Source organism: Cynoglossus semilaevis, chromosome 17 (genome assembly GCF_000523025.1).
Source record: "Cynoglossus semilaevis isolate Cse_v1.0 chromosome 17, Cse_v1.0, whole genome shotgun sequence".
NCBI classification, from domain to species: domain Eukaryota; kingdom Metazoa; phylum Chordata; class Actinopteri; order Pleuronectiformes; family Cynoglossidae; genus Cynoglossus; species Cynoglossus semilaevis.
The window spans coordinates 8,314,375-8,331,411 of NC_024323.1; the positions used below are offsets into that span (position 1 = coordinate 8,314,375).

At 42.0% G+C, this 17,037-nt stretch overlaps 1 protein-coding gene across 1 annotated transcript in view; it reads right to left on the reverse strand.

Moving 5' to 3' along the window:
• LOC103393008 (ras-related protein Rab-26-like) overlaps window positions 1–9,676 on the reverse strand; it is a 28,355-nt gene extending 18,679 nt beyond the window's left edge. Inside the window, exons 1-2 of the mRNA XM_008329804.3 lie at window positions 8,640–9,676; window positions 7,011–7,121 (exon numbers count right to left, since the gene is read on the reverse strand). Coding sequence (XP_008328026.1) covers window positions 7,011–7,121; window positions 8,640–8,825 — 297 coding nt within the window. The 5' untranslated portion in view covers window positions 8,826–9,676. The remainder of the gene's footprint in view (window positions 1–7,010; window positions 7,122–8,639) is intronic.
• Between the last annotated feature and the right edge of the window lie 7,361 nt (window positions 9,677–17,037).

Sequence of the window (17,037 nt, forward strand, 5' to 3'; positions counted from 1 at the left end):
CTGACCTTCTTAGTCGCTAGAGGTGAAGCAGATCCTATCCAATCACAACTGAACACTTGGGAATAATAAATACAGCTTAAGTTCACTCATACATATTCACAGTCACACCTGTGAAACGGTGGGAACCTTTGTTGATCACAGATTTGTGTCACTAGAATGTACGTGTTTAGACCCTGGAGAAAAAAGATTTGATTATGATTTTATCAAGATGATGTTGTTATTTGTGATTGTTATTCAAAGTTGACTGAACCAATAATAATGTTGTACATAAAGCAAATTGCATGAGACGCAAATTTAAGACCACAGATTACTCCCATTGAGTACTACTAGCGCTAGTATTAACTTGGCTACTAAATTACGTGACCAAGTTATTGAGTGAGAGTTTTGAAATTAACAGTTTCTAATTTGGTGCTAAGATAAGTTTCAGTTGTTAGATTTGATTTCAACAACTCTTCTGCAAAGTTCGTTTAATAGATTTAAGGGTTTTTTTTTTCTTTCTAAAACTCTCTGGGTTCCATCATTTCCCAATCTTTAACATCTTTTAGCTGACACAGTTCTGCTCTGCTCTGCTGAGTTGTGACTGAGAAGTTTCTGCCACTTTTACTCTACAGGAGTTCTGCTCCGAGCAGAAAACAACCCAGAATATAAGATCTTCTTGGGTACCATCCAAAAACTAGGCGCTCAGAATCCAATGCTTAAAAGAAGGTACAGTCAGATACAGACTGTGACGTTCCGGAAGTTTCAGCTGCAACTTTTCCCAAGACTGTCATGGAAGTTATGGTCTTTCCCAGCTGATACTGCCGGTGGAATTTAACACATGGTAAAAATACTAACAACAAATAAGCTGCCATTCAGAAAAGCTGACGCTGAATAAATAGAAAAGCAGGTCAATGGGTTCGATCCCCCGAATCTTGCGGTTGTAAGGCAACGACTGAGGCCAATGTAAAACACTGAGAGCTGTGGCCAGAGACAAGGGCTGATATTTATTAATCAACTTTACAGTATTGACAGATGGATAATGATGAGAAGGCAGTGCTGTCAGCACTGACAGTACTTCAGAGGCTCGACACTAGCTGTGTACATACACGGCTGAAGAGAGAGCAAGAATAACAGGGTTCCACTCTGGAGTCAACTGAACTCCCAGCTGTCAAGCTGTCAGAGTCGGTGTGACACAAACACATGCACACACTCTCACACACTGTAGCAAAAAACTTTGGTTTCCTCCCAGTGTTGTTCATTAGTGACGCTGCGTGATGTTTCTAAAAAACTCTCACCCATTTTAGATCGATAAAAATGATTCGGCTCCGCATCTGTCCCACGGAGGTCGGATCGAAGCAAAAAAAAAAGTAAATCCCTTTGCATTAGCTGTTATTCCTGTCTTTTTTATAGCTGCGTGTAAATGTTTTATTGCAATTAGTTAAAGTTATGTACAGGAGTTTGAAAAGTGCACCTCAACTTGCGTTACAATATTTTGTTTTGAAAAAAGTTTTTCCAACATCCGACTTCCGTCCCTCTCCTCCCCTCTGGATTACTGTCCTCTCAGCTTTTTTTTGAAATCACACAGCACTCGTATCCATACACTCAGAATTAAGATGCACTTAATATTCTCCTGGCGGCAGAAATGGCACGATAAATCACATTACACCGAGGACGGAGAGTGCAACCTATACACGGTGTAGAAGTCGTTCATTAACAGGCTGCACCTGCTGACACTGCACAGCCAGCAGGGGGCCGTTAGCCATGAGTTGTCACCTGGTGATTATTGCGAGTCTGCCTGGTTTGTCGAAAGAATCTGTTGGGTTAGAACTTTTCTAATAAGAATAAGAAGCAGTAGGAAAAGACACTTTTAACGTAGAGGGTTTGTTGGAGCAGAACGTAGAAGTACAAACTCCCTCTGTTGAAACTAAAGCAAAGTAAAAAAAAGGGAAATACTAGTACTAGGACCGATACTAGTACTGTCGGGCTGATGTTATCGGGCCGATATTAGCATATTACGTAATATCTGTAAGAACTGTTTTTTCCTCCGATAATGAAAACCTGATAGCACAATGCCTGGGTTTCGGCAAATTATGTGTGCCCTAAAAATAATTTTAGGGACAAATGGATGTATATCAACGTGAAAGTCACTAGATGGCAGCATTGCAGCTCATTTAGTTAATCCCCTACTCATACAGTAGTTTGTACAGATAAATAAATAGATATTACCAGGTATTGTTTGATACCGGAAATGTTTGGACAATAGCGGCATATCAGATATTGGCAAAAAGTTAATATCGGACATTCCTAACTAGTACCATTCTGGAAGCCTCCTCAGCACAGAGGTTGACTGATGACTGACAGATTTCATGAAGGTGTCGTTGGAGCCATAACTTGGAGCCATGTCAACAAAGACATTTCAAAACCCACCTCTAGGTGATCCATTCACACAGAGTCAGAAACACACACACACACAAATCATTCTGTGCTGCTGTACCACGGCCGACCTGGACCTCTCCAGAACTCCTCCCCCAGGCCTTGTTCACACACCGGCCTGGTATAAATCAAAATGCCACCACAACAGTGTGGTTTTGTTATGGGTGATGATTAATACGGTGTCAGGAGAAGACGGACCGTGAGGCAGAGCAGCAGCAGTGGCAACACATGAAACATTTCTTCCATTTTAATGAAATTCTTCTCCATTATTTTTTCTACCCCAGACATTTAGACATAATTCTTAATTCACAATTCTTCCCATTCTGCGAAATGGAAGTCATACACATGTAACAAACTCCGCCAAAAAACATTTAGAGTTTAAACCTCCAACGATCACAGCTCATCCACCTGTCGTTCTCCTCATTTCTCCACGGCACCTTATCAGGCGCTGCTTCCTTATTCTGACAGTTCTCCACTTCCTTTATGCCCTGATTAAATATTCATGACGCTCACCAGGCTTCTCCTCTGTGGATCTCTGTGACATTACAGCAGCAGGTAGCAAAACTGCTTGTCATTAATTACCGTAGTCTACCTAATTGCAGACATCACCCAGGGCAGATTTAAACCCCCCACCCCTGACCTGCACTGATCCACACTTTTAAGATGTTGGTTTGCTTCTGTGAAAAGACTAGGAGTGGATAACACAACGAGACCGAGTCCGTGACAATCGAGGCGACTGGTTCTACATCCATAAACATGTGTATGCTGATTCTCCTCGGCCTCTCTTTGTAAATGAATTAAATTCACTCTCCCGAGCTGACAAAAAAACAAAACAAAAAAAAGATTACTGCCACTTACTGGCATGATTACGCTTGGCACTTTAATTGCACCCACTCAGAGGAGGCAGGTGGGCAGAAAGGCGAGAGAGCGGATAATGGGAAATTCACTCAATCATTCCTCCACTTACTATAAAAACCTGAGGCTGTAAACAAGTGGAAGACTTTCCCATAAAGCCCATCAGGACGGAGGAGGTGGAGTGGGTCCGGACCTCCACCAGTGACATCACCAATGCCGTAACATGACGTGATCCTGGTTTTTTCCATGATGTTCTTTCTATTGATTCCAATGTAGCTAAAACATCGACCACAGCGGACATTTTCATTAGTGCGTCCATGTAGACAGGGAGAACAAAGGCCTTCAGATCAGTTCCTGAACCACCGTTTGATGTTCCTGTGTATCACAAACAGCAACACTGAATATGAAAACAGACCAAAAGGCACACAGATATGTGTGAGCCTGGATCTCCAGGGGTTTATTAACAGCTTCTTCATCTGTTGATCATGGTTGGTGTTGCTGACAGCTTTAAGAATGTGCTGTAGGATGTGTGAGCACATGGAACAACACTGAAACAACAGTAAAACACTTGGAATTGTTGGGAGACTCATCATCTCTGCATTTGCATCAGAGCAAACAGACCTGGATGGTTATTTTCCTCCAGTCATAAACATGAAGAGGAGAAGAGATTAGGAGAGGTTTTATTTCCTGGGACAAGAGGACCAGAGGTGGACTGGATATAATAATAATCTCTGCTTTTCTGCTTCTCCACATTTAATTGTTTCCCTTTCATTTTCCTCTCATATCTTCTCGCGTTATTTTTGTCTCTGGTGTAAATTGTTTTTCATGCTTTGTTTTCAAACCAGCGCTCAGGTAATTGGGGCACAATCTCCTTTCAAAGTAGCAGGAAATGTTTGAGGTTGTTTGTGCTCATACACAAAGCTATTATTGGCAACTTCTGGGCTGCGGGATTTAAAGGGATTAAAAATAAGAATACAAATTTGCCCACAGCCAAAACCTTAAAAAAACACACTCCAACTAGACACGCTTTTTTTTTTCTTTTGGAATGAACCAAAAAAACAATGTATTTAGTCAGCTTTAGAAAGGCTTATAAGACACGCTGTTAACGGCAATTGGTGGAATATTGTTAAGGGATCAGGACCAAGGACAGCTCCCACCACACTAAATACTGTAGTTCTGAACACAGCACAGTAATCATGGTGTTTATTAATTTATTATAAATGTATATTTAATAATAATAATTGAAGTGAATATATGAATATATATGTATATGTACTGTTTTATGTGAAATTAGATTTAAATATAATGTTGGCTTCACAGCTTAATGTCAACGTTTGTTGGAGGTGTACAGCCCCACAGGACAGCAAGAACTCAGCAGTATAACATACTGCCCAACCAAACAAATGTATTGTCATTTCTTCAGTGTGGAGTTGTGACTCCATGCCCCGCGGAGACAGACACGTCTGTTCAGAGCTGACTGCCTCTGTTGTCATTCCTTCACAGAGTTCAGGTTTCATTCTGATTTCATGACATGGCTTGTCTTCCACTGATATCTCATAAACATAACAACCCACACCTTGGGGCTGAAACAAGTCAAAGTGGAGAGAGTGAGGTGATCAAATGTGTTAGAGACGGACAGAGAAAAGGAAATAAAATGTCGTCAGGATGTTAGAATGACACTCTCCTCGTTTGTGCTCAGTTCCTGCAATTAACAGTTAAACCTGTGAGATGGAGGAGGATATCACCTCAGGGTCAGGTCAGAAGGGAGAGGCATGAGGGAGATGAGGGGGAGGCAGGAGCCTGATACACTTTCATCAGGTTGATGGTTGACATTTCCATTCTGCCTATGACCTCCTGACTGCAGCAACATGCTGACGGTGGAGATTTCACAGGCCACACAATCAAACACAGAGAGCGGCCCTGCTCGCTGCTCCACTTCAGCCACATGTCTACTGATTAACACCTGGATTACCATGGCAACAGATGACCTGGATGTGCTTTATCTACAACGCTACCTGTTTTTTAAAGTCTGATTTTTATGGTCAGAATTCTACAAGACAAAATAACTCCTGGCCCCCGGGGGCCACTGGCCAATGTCAATAATAATTACATTTTGTCCATTAGGGATTTTTAAAAAAATCTATAACATGGTTTGGTTGACTCTTAAATTAGCATTTTTCATACTCTTTTCATACAGACGTCCCACTTGTTTCCCTCTATTTTTTTTATTGAAAATCCAATAATAAAGGTGATGACTTATATAACTGCTGGTATTTTCAGTTCCAGTTAAGCTAAAGTTCAAATAAGGTGGTGAGTTAAAAAACAAAAATAAATGGAGGAAGAAAAAGAAAATGAAAGAAACACTGCAGCAGAGCTACAGAGAATGAACCGGAGCAAATCGTTTTTCTCTACCAGTAAATAAATCAAGTCCAAAACTGTTGTTTCTAAAAATAGCACTTACACTGTCTCTCTCTTTTCTCCGTATCCTGCACGGAAAGACTTGCCTTTAATTCGACACAGCCTTTGAACTTCTTCTTCTTCACTGTTCCTTTATCATCAGTCGGGTTGAAAAACATATATTTCCACAGCATATAACTTCTGCCTTTAAGTAAATTCACATTAATTTTTTTTGCCTGACTAATGACAAATGCATCATGCCTGTGCCTCACACTGCAACTTAGAGTTTGAGGATTCTGTGAAGCTAAACTAAGCCTGGAGCTGTACAACTTTGTACTTCACCCACTCCATTAATAGTAAATGCTCAGTTTGCTGCTTTGTTAAACTGGGCTAAGAATGTGCACTGGGACCAAGGACTGTTGTAAGAAGGGTTACAGAAATAACACAAACCAACAGCTCCTCCACCCACACGACCATCCCACCCACATGACCGTCCCACCCACACGACCGTCCCACCCACACGACCATCCCACCCACATGACCATCCCACTCAAACACAGTACAAGAGAATAACTGTGTGTTTTACCAAACACCAGCAGTGTTTCTCTTGGGATCAGGTGACCTGCAGTAATCACAGTGCACTGTGAGGATAATAACACATTATATTTATTGTAATAATCAATAGTAACTGATACATTTGTCTAACAGAAGATGCGTTTATTCAGCCCAGTAGAACAGGTCTGTGTGTTTGTTACATAATGGATCAGAAAGGTAAAAATAAAGTGACTGTAAAAAGCTTGTATTTAGCCTCGTACTGTCCCAGAATGTTCCAGAGCCAGACTCCAAACCAATGATAGAAAGACACAGTACTGCACACAGACACTGCAGCTTTGGTCTTAAAATGTTTGAGCATATAATCCCTGGGCTGCTTGAGGTTGACGTGTGGCTACAGTATGACAGGTAGCCAAAGTACAATCTTAGATCTTTATGTCAGGTCTGTCTGTTCCCTGTTCCTCCAGAAAATGGTGGTTTAACAAGATGCGACATCACGGCCAGTTGCCTCTTGGAACAATTTTTTTAAGTGCGATTTTCATTAGAAAAGATGGACAATGTATCTCCCCTGGCTGTCTATCTGGGAAATGACAGACACTTCTATCACCCAGGGAAACGAAAAACTGGAGTATGTCAACCTAATTTAAGAAATCAATATCCTGTCTTGAAAGCTTCCGAACGCTGGTCAGAGCCATGGGCAATTTAAAGACATGGTCTTCAAAGCTGTACTAGTACCACTACTGTAGGTTTCATGTTTTGTTATATATTTCTTTGGTATATGTATATAAACCTACCCTGAAGTCGATGCCCACAGTGGAGATGAAGCTGCCAGCCAGGAACGCTGCGTCCTTGAAGCGGACCAGTAAGCAGGTTTTTCCTACACCAGAGTCTCCGACCAGCATCACCTGTTCAGAATGAAAATTCACCAATCAAACATTCAGATTCATTCGGTTGCTTTATGACAGTGAACTCAGTAAAACAATGTACAAAACACAAATGATGTCATATCATTGAACTTTGGTCATTTGTAGTTTTTTTTTACAATGTTATTCTGATATGATCACTGTTGCCCCCCGGGTGTTGAGACAAGTAGAAAAACAGAGAACGTAAAAACAAAATGTTGTGTAGTGAGAGATAAAAACACGGCAGCAGAATTTCACCCTCTGCTGCTGCTGCTGCTGCTGCTGCTCTCTCCTCAAATGACTATATTTTATTATTCCTGCATCAGTTTTCAACCAGAATTGTTTTTCGTTTTTATCGTAGCGTTTGTGGCAGCTCTTTAGTTTTCCTCTGCCCTTCAGCTGTCTTAAAAAACAGACAAAGAAAAAACACCAACTGCCTCAGTGAGAGGGAGAAACATGAGGAAATCTGTCAGAATTGTCTGTGATGAAAGGACACAGAGGGTGAAGGTCTGGTTTGAGCAGCTTAAGCAACTTACTACAATAAGACTAGTCCTTAAAAAATACAGACAATCTGCTCCTCCCCTCTGAGTCCCTCCACTCAGCGCTGCTTTAAGATTGCCCCCAATCCAGTAAATCTCTTCAGCTGGGCAGACTCTACTGTAGCCCATTGATATCCTTCATACTCACTGCTGCCACTGTGTGCATACAGTAGAGCAGAGGAAGTGCGACTGTGTTTGAAGAGTGTAATGTCTCCCACAGCAAACAATGGTCAGCTGCTTGTTTCCATAAATAGCGACAATTCTCACAGTTTTAGAACCAGGATGTGAGACGACTGACTCTCACTTCTGTCCAAAGTCTGCCATCAGTTCTGGTATTTGGGATTTTAGACATTTTGAAAGAATTCCATTCATGAATTTACGAGCTAATCGTGAATTTGGACATTCATACAAAAAGAAAATATTCATTTAATCTCCTGATTTTAAAGCAATTGTAAAAACATTCCGTTTCTAATGTTGGACCAGCCTTTGAGCGACACCTCATTGAAGAAAAGCAGTGTAAAGTTTCCTGGCAACCTGGCAACCCGCGGCTCTGCTGAAGTTGCTGACACAGCCATGTTTCCTCAACCAGTTGCACAGCGAATGATTTGTTTGCAGGCAGGCAGCTGCAGGGGGCGATGGTCGCTCCTCTCCCGGTTATCGATCGATTATTGACACAGCTGTTGTCAGCCTGCTCTCTTTAAATGAATGGTCGTGGAAAAAAAATCACGGCAAAAAAACAACAACAAAAAAAATACAGCTTCTGGTGGAAGATTTTGATATAAAGTGTTTGCAGTATTTTCCATGTGTTTATATGTGGACTGAGTCCAAAGAGAAAAAAAAAACAAGAGAAAATCCGTGTTTTCCTCTTGAATGAATTATTTATGCATACCATGGTCAGTTCCCCTCCACAGTATTTAGTCGATTAAAATGACTTATTAAGCATCTGCTTTGCAGCTGATCTTTGTTATTAACAGCATCTTACCTTGAAGGCGATGTCGTAAAACTCGTTGCTGCTGCTGATGGAGGGTCTGCTGGGGTGGACCACACCGTTCATCTGAACAATACCCGGGCTGCCCCTCGCTGGTTTCCCGGTTCCTTTACCCATAAGACCGGCAGTGGACGGGCTGCTGCAGGTGCTTTTACCTTTGGACGCCTTTTTGCGTGACATATCTCGTGATTCTGAAAGTATTTCTGGTAAATCAAAAACTAAAAGAAGGAGTTGCAGAAACGAGGAAATGAACTAGAACCTCTGCGTTAAACACATGCTCTGAGCGTTTTCATTTAAGTTAAAATCATCTAAAAATGATCCAGAACTGTTAAAAACACTCTGCTCTCCGCGGTGGTCCAGTTACTTCCTGCTCCGGTCAAGTTGTTCTCCTGAGGGCAGCAGCCGCGGTACTGAGCTCTGGAGCGGCAGCGGTTCGGTCTCAGGAGGCAGGAACTATAGCGCAACAGTGACAGCCCCGAGCGGAACTGTTACTGACACCGAGAGGAGAGAACAGAACCAGCCCAGAACCAACCAGGTTGACATTAGTCTGACACAGCAGTGAAGGAGACTGTTGTGTTTGAGCGTCACTGCTGACAATGAAGACAGTGGAGAGGGCAGGTGGCGCTCTCCGTGGTGCTGAAATATTACTGCATCTCCACAGTTTCACAGTTTTCACATAGAAAACCCATAGAACTCAACCTACTCCAGAACATTCTCTCTTTATATGATTATTACATCAAATTAATGTTGTCTCTACTATCTACATGTACATTAGACCAGAGTTGCCTACTGTATTAGCAGCTGGGATTGACTCCAGCGCCTCCTTGCGTCCTGCACAATGAATATAATAATGGTATCTAATGAATGGGTGGATGAATGATGGATGTCAAACTCATTTCCTTCCTGGGCCACACACTGTCCATTTTCAAATGAAATAATGCTATACCAACGTAACGAACCATTAGCTTTGTCAACTCAATGTCTGTTTGTTCTCTGGGTTCGTCAAAGTAGTACAGTGTAATACTGTAGTATTTAGTACTAATGTTATGTTTTTCTTAGAAAAAAATAACCTTCAATCCAAAAATGACAAATAATCATGTCACGTGTATCTGAAAATAAAAAATCAATACATTATTTTGATATTCATATCAATTAGAAGCTTATTAAAAAGACCTGTTGAATGCATTGACATGTGATTCCAAATTTTGACCACAAGAGGGCGAAATGGAAACATAAGATAACAGGTCCCAGACGTACTTGGGGATACTGTATTGTGTAAGACTGTGGGTGAAACAACATAGCAGATCATGCTGGTTTTAATATACATTACGGAAGGGACGGTTATAAAGTTCAACAGTTGTGTTAATATATCTTTATTTATTACCTTACTTAGACTATACTTACACTATAGATGATACTGGTTTTTTAAATCCCAGGAAATGAAACAGCAGCTGCCGTGCCATAACTGGAGTTCTACAGATACAGCAGGTCTCCAACATCTTTCATGTGTATAAACCGGGGGGTTCGCCTGCCTGCATTTCTGCTTTTGTCATGACAAATCAGTCAAGGTTACTGGCCTTTCTGTGACTCTCACCCACGCCAGCTGTAATTCACAACAGAATCCAACGATCTCCATATAATGTGGAAAACATCACTTTAAAGCACAGATCGCATATTGTCCACATTTGGAAAGAGGAACAGCAGCGTATTCTGATTAGATCCTGATCTTTTGTAGCGAGTGATGAGATGTTGTTGTAATCTACTTTGTTATGCAATATAACATTTTTGCATCATATCACAGCCCTGTGTTCCAGTGCCAGGCTGTCTGTGCTTATTAGAATAAGCTTTAAGATCATAGTCCAGAGACCTCATCTGATCCCTTCAACAGACGGCTGCAATGAGCTTGTCTTACGTTTGACCTTTACAGTGTGTGACGCGAACACTACCATCAGGCCCAACTGTCACAGGGGGTGAGTTTTGATATATGGGACGGGAAATAAATCCAGAAAGAATCAACAGGGCAATAAACAACTCGTCGGTCGTTCATACATGAGATTATTCTGCAGTCACATGTTTCCCTAATCCTGCACTTGGCAGAGGCCTACAACATTGTCTTTCAGTTTATCTCTATGTGGTAAATATTCATCGTTGTGAGTGTTTGAAGTTCAAATTCAATTTAGCCTAATTTAATATTAATATACTAGTAAAGTACTTGCATATTTTTGGTTTCCCAAAGGCCGGCTTTCCACCGAGCTGTATAGATTTCTTGATGACATCTCATGGCTGACCTGGGATCAGCGGCACTGAACAGTTGTAAACACACCGACAGCTGGAGCCTCTGGTTTCTGTCCTTAAATCTGCAGCCTGTCAGCATTTTTCCACCCTGCGTCCCGGTCAGAGAGCAGGGCAGGGGTGGAAGGCAGAGTGTCATTGGTCCGACGGAACACAAACCCCCAAAATCTGTCCACCCTCCTGTACAACTCCGCTCGACAGCTGAGATTCGTTCTGCCCCTGAAGCAGCTGTCTACTGTGGCAACAGCTGGACATTTTGGAGGGAATAGGGGGACGTGGTTAGAAGAGGGCCGTTGGAATTTGTCCCTGCTTTTTGATAAATCATCAGCTTTGACAGGATGAGTTCAACCCGCCCAGAGTGGGTACATCGTAGGGTTAAAGTATATATTCTAGTTCCTTATGGTTGTGGTGATGTGAATTTATTAGCACTGTCAGAATTAAAACGTCACATCAGTCAGATCAAAATGACTAAGGGTGGAATGACAAGCTCTCCATATACAATCATTCCAATGTCCACACACTTAATATATCTCTAACATCCAGTACATACACATGTTGTTATTTGCACACAAACAATGTGTTTGCTTCACCTAAACAGGCTCAAGCTCAAAATATCAACTCAACGACCAGCATGTGGCCAGGCTTTGGTCACGTCAGCCTGGGTGAGTGCTAAATTAGTCTACGGTTGAAAAGCTAACTGACTAAATTTCCAAATCGGTTGCAAAGGAATTCCATCATTTTGAGTGAGTTATCATTAGAAACTGGTGTAAAACACAAACATCTGAGTGCTCTTAGGGTTTTTCTGTTCCAAAGATCTTTTGTCATATTCAAGAATATCGATTAATCACAATTTATCATGATTAATCATGATTAATTGTGATTAGTCTGCAGGCAACCTGTGATTAAAATGTTCACTTGACACCTGTAGTGTTGAAACAAAACACATGCTTCTGTAAATATCCTGAACCAACACCAAACGTCTTGAAACTCCCACCAATTAACAACGAGTGATGTCACTTTTAAGGTTGTTCCATTTCTGAGACAATAGGACGAACGTCTTAAAAGGAGCACCGACATGGTGCTGGTGTGTCCAGGGCAGTAAGGTCACAACATCCTCGGGGTCACACGAGCCCGCGCCAAAGCCAGGCATTTGTCAGTTTACCCATGGTCAGGTGCCCTGAATGTGGACTGCGTGGCGTGCAGCAGCCTGGCCAGTCGCTCGCTGAAATTCATGGCAACTGTTGATCTGTTGGCTGCCCTTCCCTTCAGCTGCCCGTGGCCTGAATGCTATGAGGACGAGGCAATATGCCAGCAGACACCAGTGTTTATCAGTCAGTGTCCAGAGCAGCCATCAGTGTACGGACACCGGCTGGTACTTATTCACTGGCCGAGCGACACAGAGGAGGAAGGAGGGAGAGAGGCGGAGATGGAGAAACATATGAATGTAATAATTGTTGTTTTCATGACCCTAGAAAGGGCTTTTAAAAATGCTAATAAGAAAAAAACTCCCATCTGTCATATGGTGATTTACCACAGCTTATCTATCAGGGAATATGACAAAGGAAAGGTTGTTTATGTAATGCTTTTTTTTTTTTTTTTTTAGAAAAGTAAGTACGAATAACAAAAGAACTCAGATAGAAACGAAAAATTATTTTACAGCTAAACAGCTGAACTGACAGTTGTAATGACAACTATCTGAGAAATAATGGGAAGCAATATATTATGCGGAAAATAATATAATGCACATAAAATTAAAACTTTTTTCTTCAAAGCAGGTGGTTGAGGAGTTGGTGTGAATCGCTCTCTCTTCCATCTACCCCTCAGTTTTTTTTCCTGTTGAACCAAGTGACTTTGGACAGATGCTGCCAACTCTGAGCCAACGCTGAGTTTCTTTCTTCTCCCCCCCCCCAAAAAAAAATATATTTGTTTCCTGTTCCCTAATGAAGCATCAGGAGAATTTTACACTTGACAAATGTCAATAAAAATGTAACGGCTAAACTGTACAGACATGATGTGGGATAATAACATCGTTTTATGGCCGCAGCTGCTGAAAACGCAGCACATTTTATGGAGTGTGACTGGTAACTGACCACGATTGCTTCTGAGTCGCACCCAAGACAAAATGTGAAGCATAATTTTCACAAATAGTTCGAATTTTCCATAGAGGAGTTTGAAAAGTAGGAAAGTAAAGAGAGAAAGGAGCCATTGACCAAACAGTAAAAAATGCTTTGGCGTTTTTTATTTTGCTCAGAGATTTTTTCAGGAATCTTCACGTCAGTATTACATTATCGTCACTGCTGCGTCCCTGTGTCACACTGACACTTTTCACTCTCTGTTGACAACATTTTAAATCACAGCTTTTTTTTCTACCCCCATTTTCTATAATTTTACCATAACCATGCAAGACTTCTACATTACGAAGACTCAACGGTGCCCGAGCACAGTTTAATCTGAGGATCTGAAAATAATCCTTGCCCAACGCTGCCAGGATCCTGTAGCAGATCCAGGCAAAAGAGTCTGAGCCAGAGAACCAGGACGGAAAAACTCAGGAGTAATCGTTACCAGGCTCATGTTTTCCTCAATGTCTGCTCTTATTTAATTGAAAAAATATTTCCATTTCATTTCAATTCAATCTGAAGCTCTCTCTTTTATTTTACTTTTTAACCAATTAATTTAAAGTGCAGAATACTTTTTTTCGATGCTAGGACATTTTTCTCACTTGCGTTTGCTGCACTCACCACTGATTTGTGCGTTGGCCAAGGCCTAGCCATAAATCCTGGCTAATCCATGGTGCTTCCTGTGAGTGTCAGTGTCACTGCTGTCTGTTGCTGCTGCGATCTAATTTATGGCCTCGCACATGGTGCTGCTGTCAAACAGGAAGCAGTCGGTGTTGCGTGTATCTACGCCAGAACATGCAGGCTAAGCAGAAAAAGTGATTTCACACTTCGATCAGGAAAAATTCAGAGGCCCTGTCACTAAATCACACGGAGTTGGACAGTGGGCGCAAAGAGCGAGGCGAGTGTGAGGCGGAGGAAAAGCAGAGACTCGCTACAGGGCCTGGCTAAATTGCTGGGTGCCATTTTAAACTCCTCACTGATCCTCGATGCACAACAGATCGACTGTTTTCGGAGGCTGTAACTTTTCACAGCGGAGGCCGGAGTAAATGATAAGTCAGGCTCCTCTTTCCTCAGGATGTGGGACCAGAGGTGGTCGATGTGCGTATGAGACGCAGCTGGAACCGCTGCAGTCGAGGATGATGACACACACACACACACACACACAAACTGGGATGTAAACACACAAAACACAACACAAGCTGCAGCATGAGAGTGGGCACACAGGCACCAACTGGAGGGAGCCATGGTGAGCGGGAAAAGGTGAGAGCAGAAAAAGTGGTGTGTGTGGGTGAGTGTGAATGTGCAAGAGTTTGTGTGTGTGTGTGTGCGCGTGTGTATTTGTAGAGCGTTTGCAGTTGTGACAGCTGGGATGAAGGAGTGGAGGCGGCGTGTGTGATCGGAGGAGGTGCCAACAGTGCAAGTGTCTCTTTATTTTCATCACACACATGTTATTTTCATCACACAAGTGTGTGTGTGTGTGTGTGTGTGTGTGTATTACCAATGTACATTTGTGTTTGTTTCCTTCCCATCGACAGCCCGTCACATACATTTGTTACTATATGACTGGGCTGTCTGTGACCGTCATATGTTTTACTGCATTAGTTAAGGCAAATTAAAAAGTCAGTAATTTTCCTACATCAGTATTTGGACCTTAAAGGGTTTTCTTTTTTTTTTTTTGCATTTTTTAAAATTCTTAAACTCCAAAAAACCCCAATAATTTCAAATTCAAATCCGTGATTGTATGTGTAGGTCATCCTGGAGTTTGTTCCAGGCGTCAGGAAGTGAAAACCTGAAAATAATTTTTTCTAGTTCGGTTCTAATCATCAGAACAACCAATTTGGAGCAATTTATTAAAAACAAAAGTGTGGTTGGGGATAAAAAGGAAACATTTACCCCAGCGAACTCAGTGAAAGAGTGAAAAATGGCTCTGACTCTGAGTATTGACTAATATGGATGTGATTATTTGGCATCACAGTCTGGATTCAAGATGTTCACCTAAAACTAACCCTAACCCTGGGAGTGGAATAAAACGGAGGAGGAAATAAAGAAATAAGTGAAAAAGAAATCATGACTTCCTCCACAGACCAGTTTTACTGGTGACATCCTGGGAACCTCCAGGGAGGTTAGGGGTTAATCAGGGGTGGAATCAACCGTAAGGTTTGAATGGTAGTTTTTATTTTTCAATTAAAAAAACATTTTAATGGCTAATACAAAAAATCAATCAATGCATCAAATATGTTTGTCTGTTAGCCTGGTTTTAGGAGTGTGTCTTTCACTGGCCTGCCTGCAGTCCAGATCTGCCCCTAACATTACCAATGTAACCAATAGTTACAATGGACCAATAGTAAATGTGCCTTTGCCTCGTGTTTTGCAGTCTGTGGCTGAGATCATGGTTGGTTAACAGACCTAACTTAACAAACTGACTTCTCACCATTGTACTGTGTGCAGTGACGGTGAAGTCACTGCTGCTGCTGCTGCTGCTGCTGCTACTGCTGCTGCTGCAACAAACCACGGCAGCCGCTGCAGTGAGCGGGCGATGATGAGGTCATTAAGCAGCAGGATTAAAGCCGTGACAACTGGCGCCGTGACCAGTGCCAGCATCGACTCGGGCAGTTGTGCAGTGGGCACGGTGCACCGCACCAGCAGTACCCCGGTGTTGTTTTTTCATCAGCTTTGTACCGCCCCAGAATGCTTTGTGGCCCACAGTGTGAAGCCACAGTTGTTGCAGAGCTTTAGGGCCTTCACACTCTCTCCTTCTTCTCTCTCTCCATCTTCTCTCTTCACATGGACCAGCAGATCAGGTTACCGACCAGAGCCACTCCCTAATTCAATAATGCAAGTCTGTGACACTTTGATGTGTAGCGATAACGCTGGGATTAACGCTGTGACAGATGTCATCTGACCACAGCTAAGCTTTGTTGTTACATGCCTCAGCTATGTTGATGAGAGATGGGCAAAATGGACTGCTGAGGATGAGGGGCCGCAGCAACAGCAACAGCACACAACAAACCAATGGCCCAGTGGAAAAGAATTTTTTTATGTATATATATATATATTTATATATATATACATACATAAATAGCATTAAACGACAGATGAATCTGACTCTGAACTTTGTGACCTTGATCTAAAATCTAATAATCTTCTTCTTATTAAATTAATAAGATGCAGCAGCTTTGCTTTTTTCCCCCGGTGGGATCTCATTTAAAGCTATTAGCTGCAGCACTAACACCCCTCCTGCCCCCCTTCTTCCTCCACCACCCCCCACATACACGTCAGGGTTTCAATCGTGTCCTGGGTTCTTGTGTGAGTGATGATCTATTTATGAGTCATCATGTTTTGCAATAGTGACAGATGCTCTTTTTAGTCCCAACTTTTGACCTGAGGGTCTGACATATTGATGTCTATCTCCTACCCCAGCACCAGATGTGGACGCGGGGTTTGATGTTTGGTTCTGATGTTCCATGAAAGACTGGATGGAGTCACTCAGCTGGGAAATTTCACATTCACAGCTTCCAGCAACAACCGGATGACAGTGAGAACAATGTAAATGTACAGTCAGATTTAGCACCTACTGCTCTTCTCTGTCTCTGATTTACCTGTGACTCCACTCTGATCCCGTGCCTTTGCTTCAGCGCAGCAGTGACTGACTGCAGTTTGTGTTTTAACTGGAACCACAGTGAGCAGCGGACAGTGAGCGTTATCTCCCACTAGGTGGCAATACTGCTGCAAACTCGCGTTACAATCACACCTGTGAGATCAGAATGTCGAAGGTTAAGAGTTTGGAATTTAGGAATGGGATTTCAAAAGAAAAAAAATCAATTGAATCAAAAACATTTGACAACAGACAAGAGAAAAAACGTCACACAGTCAGGAGAGGAGTAGAAAGGAGAATTGTAATTCAATTGTGTGCAATGTTTTGATAAATTTGTAAAATCAGACCAGGATGTTAAAGAGGAAATCCATTCAATTTACTGTAAACT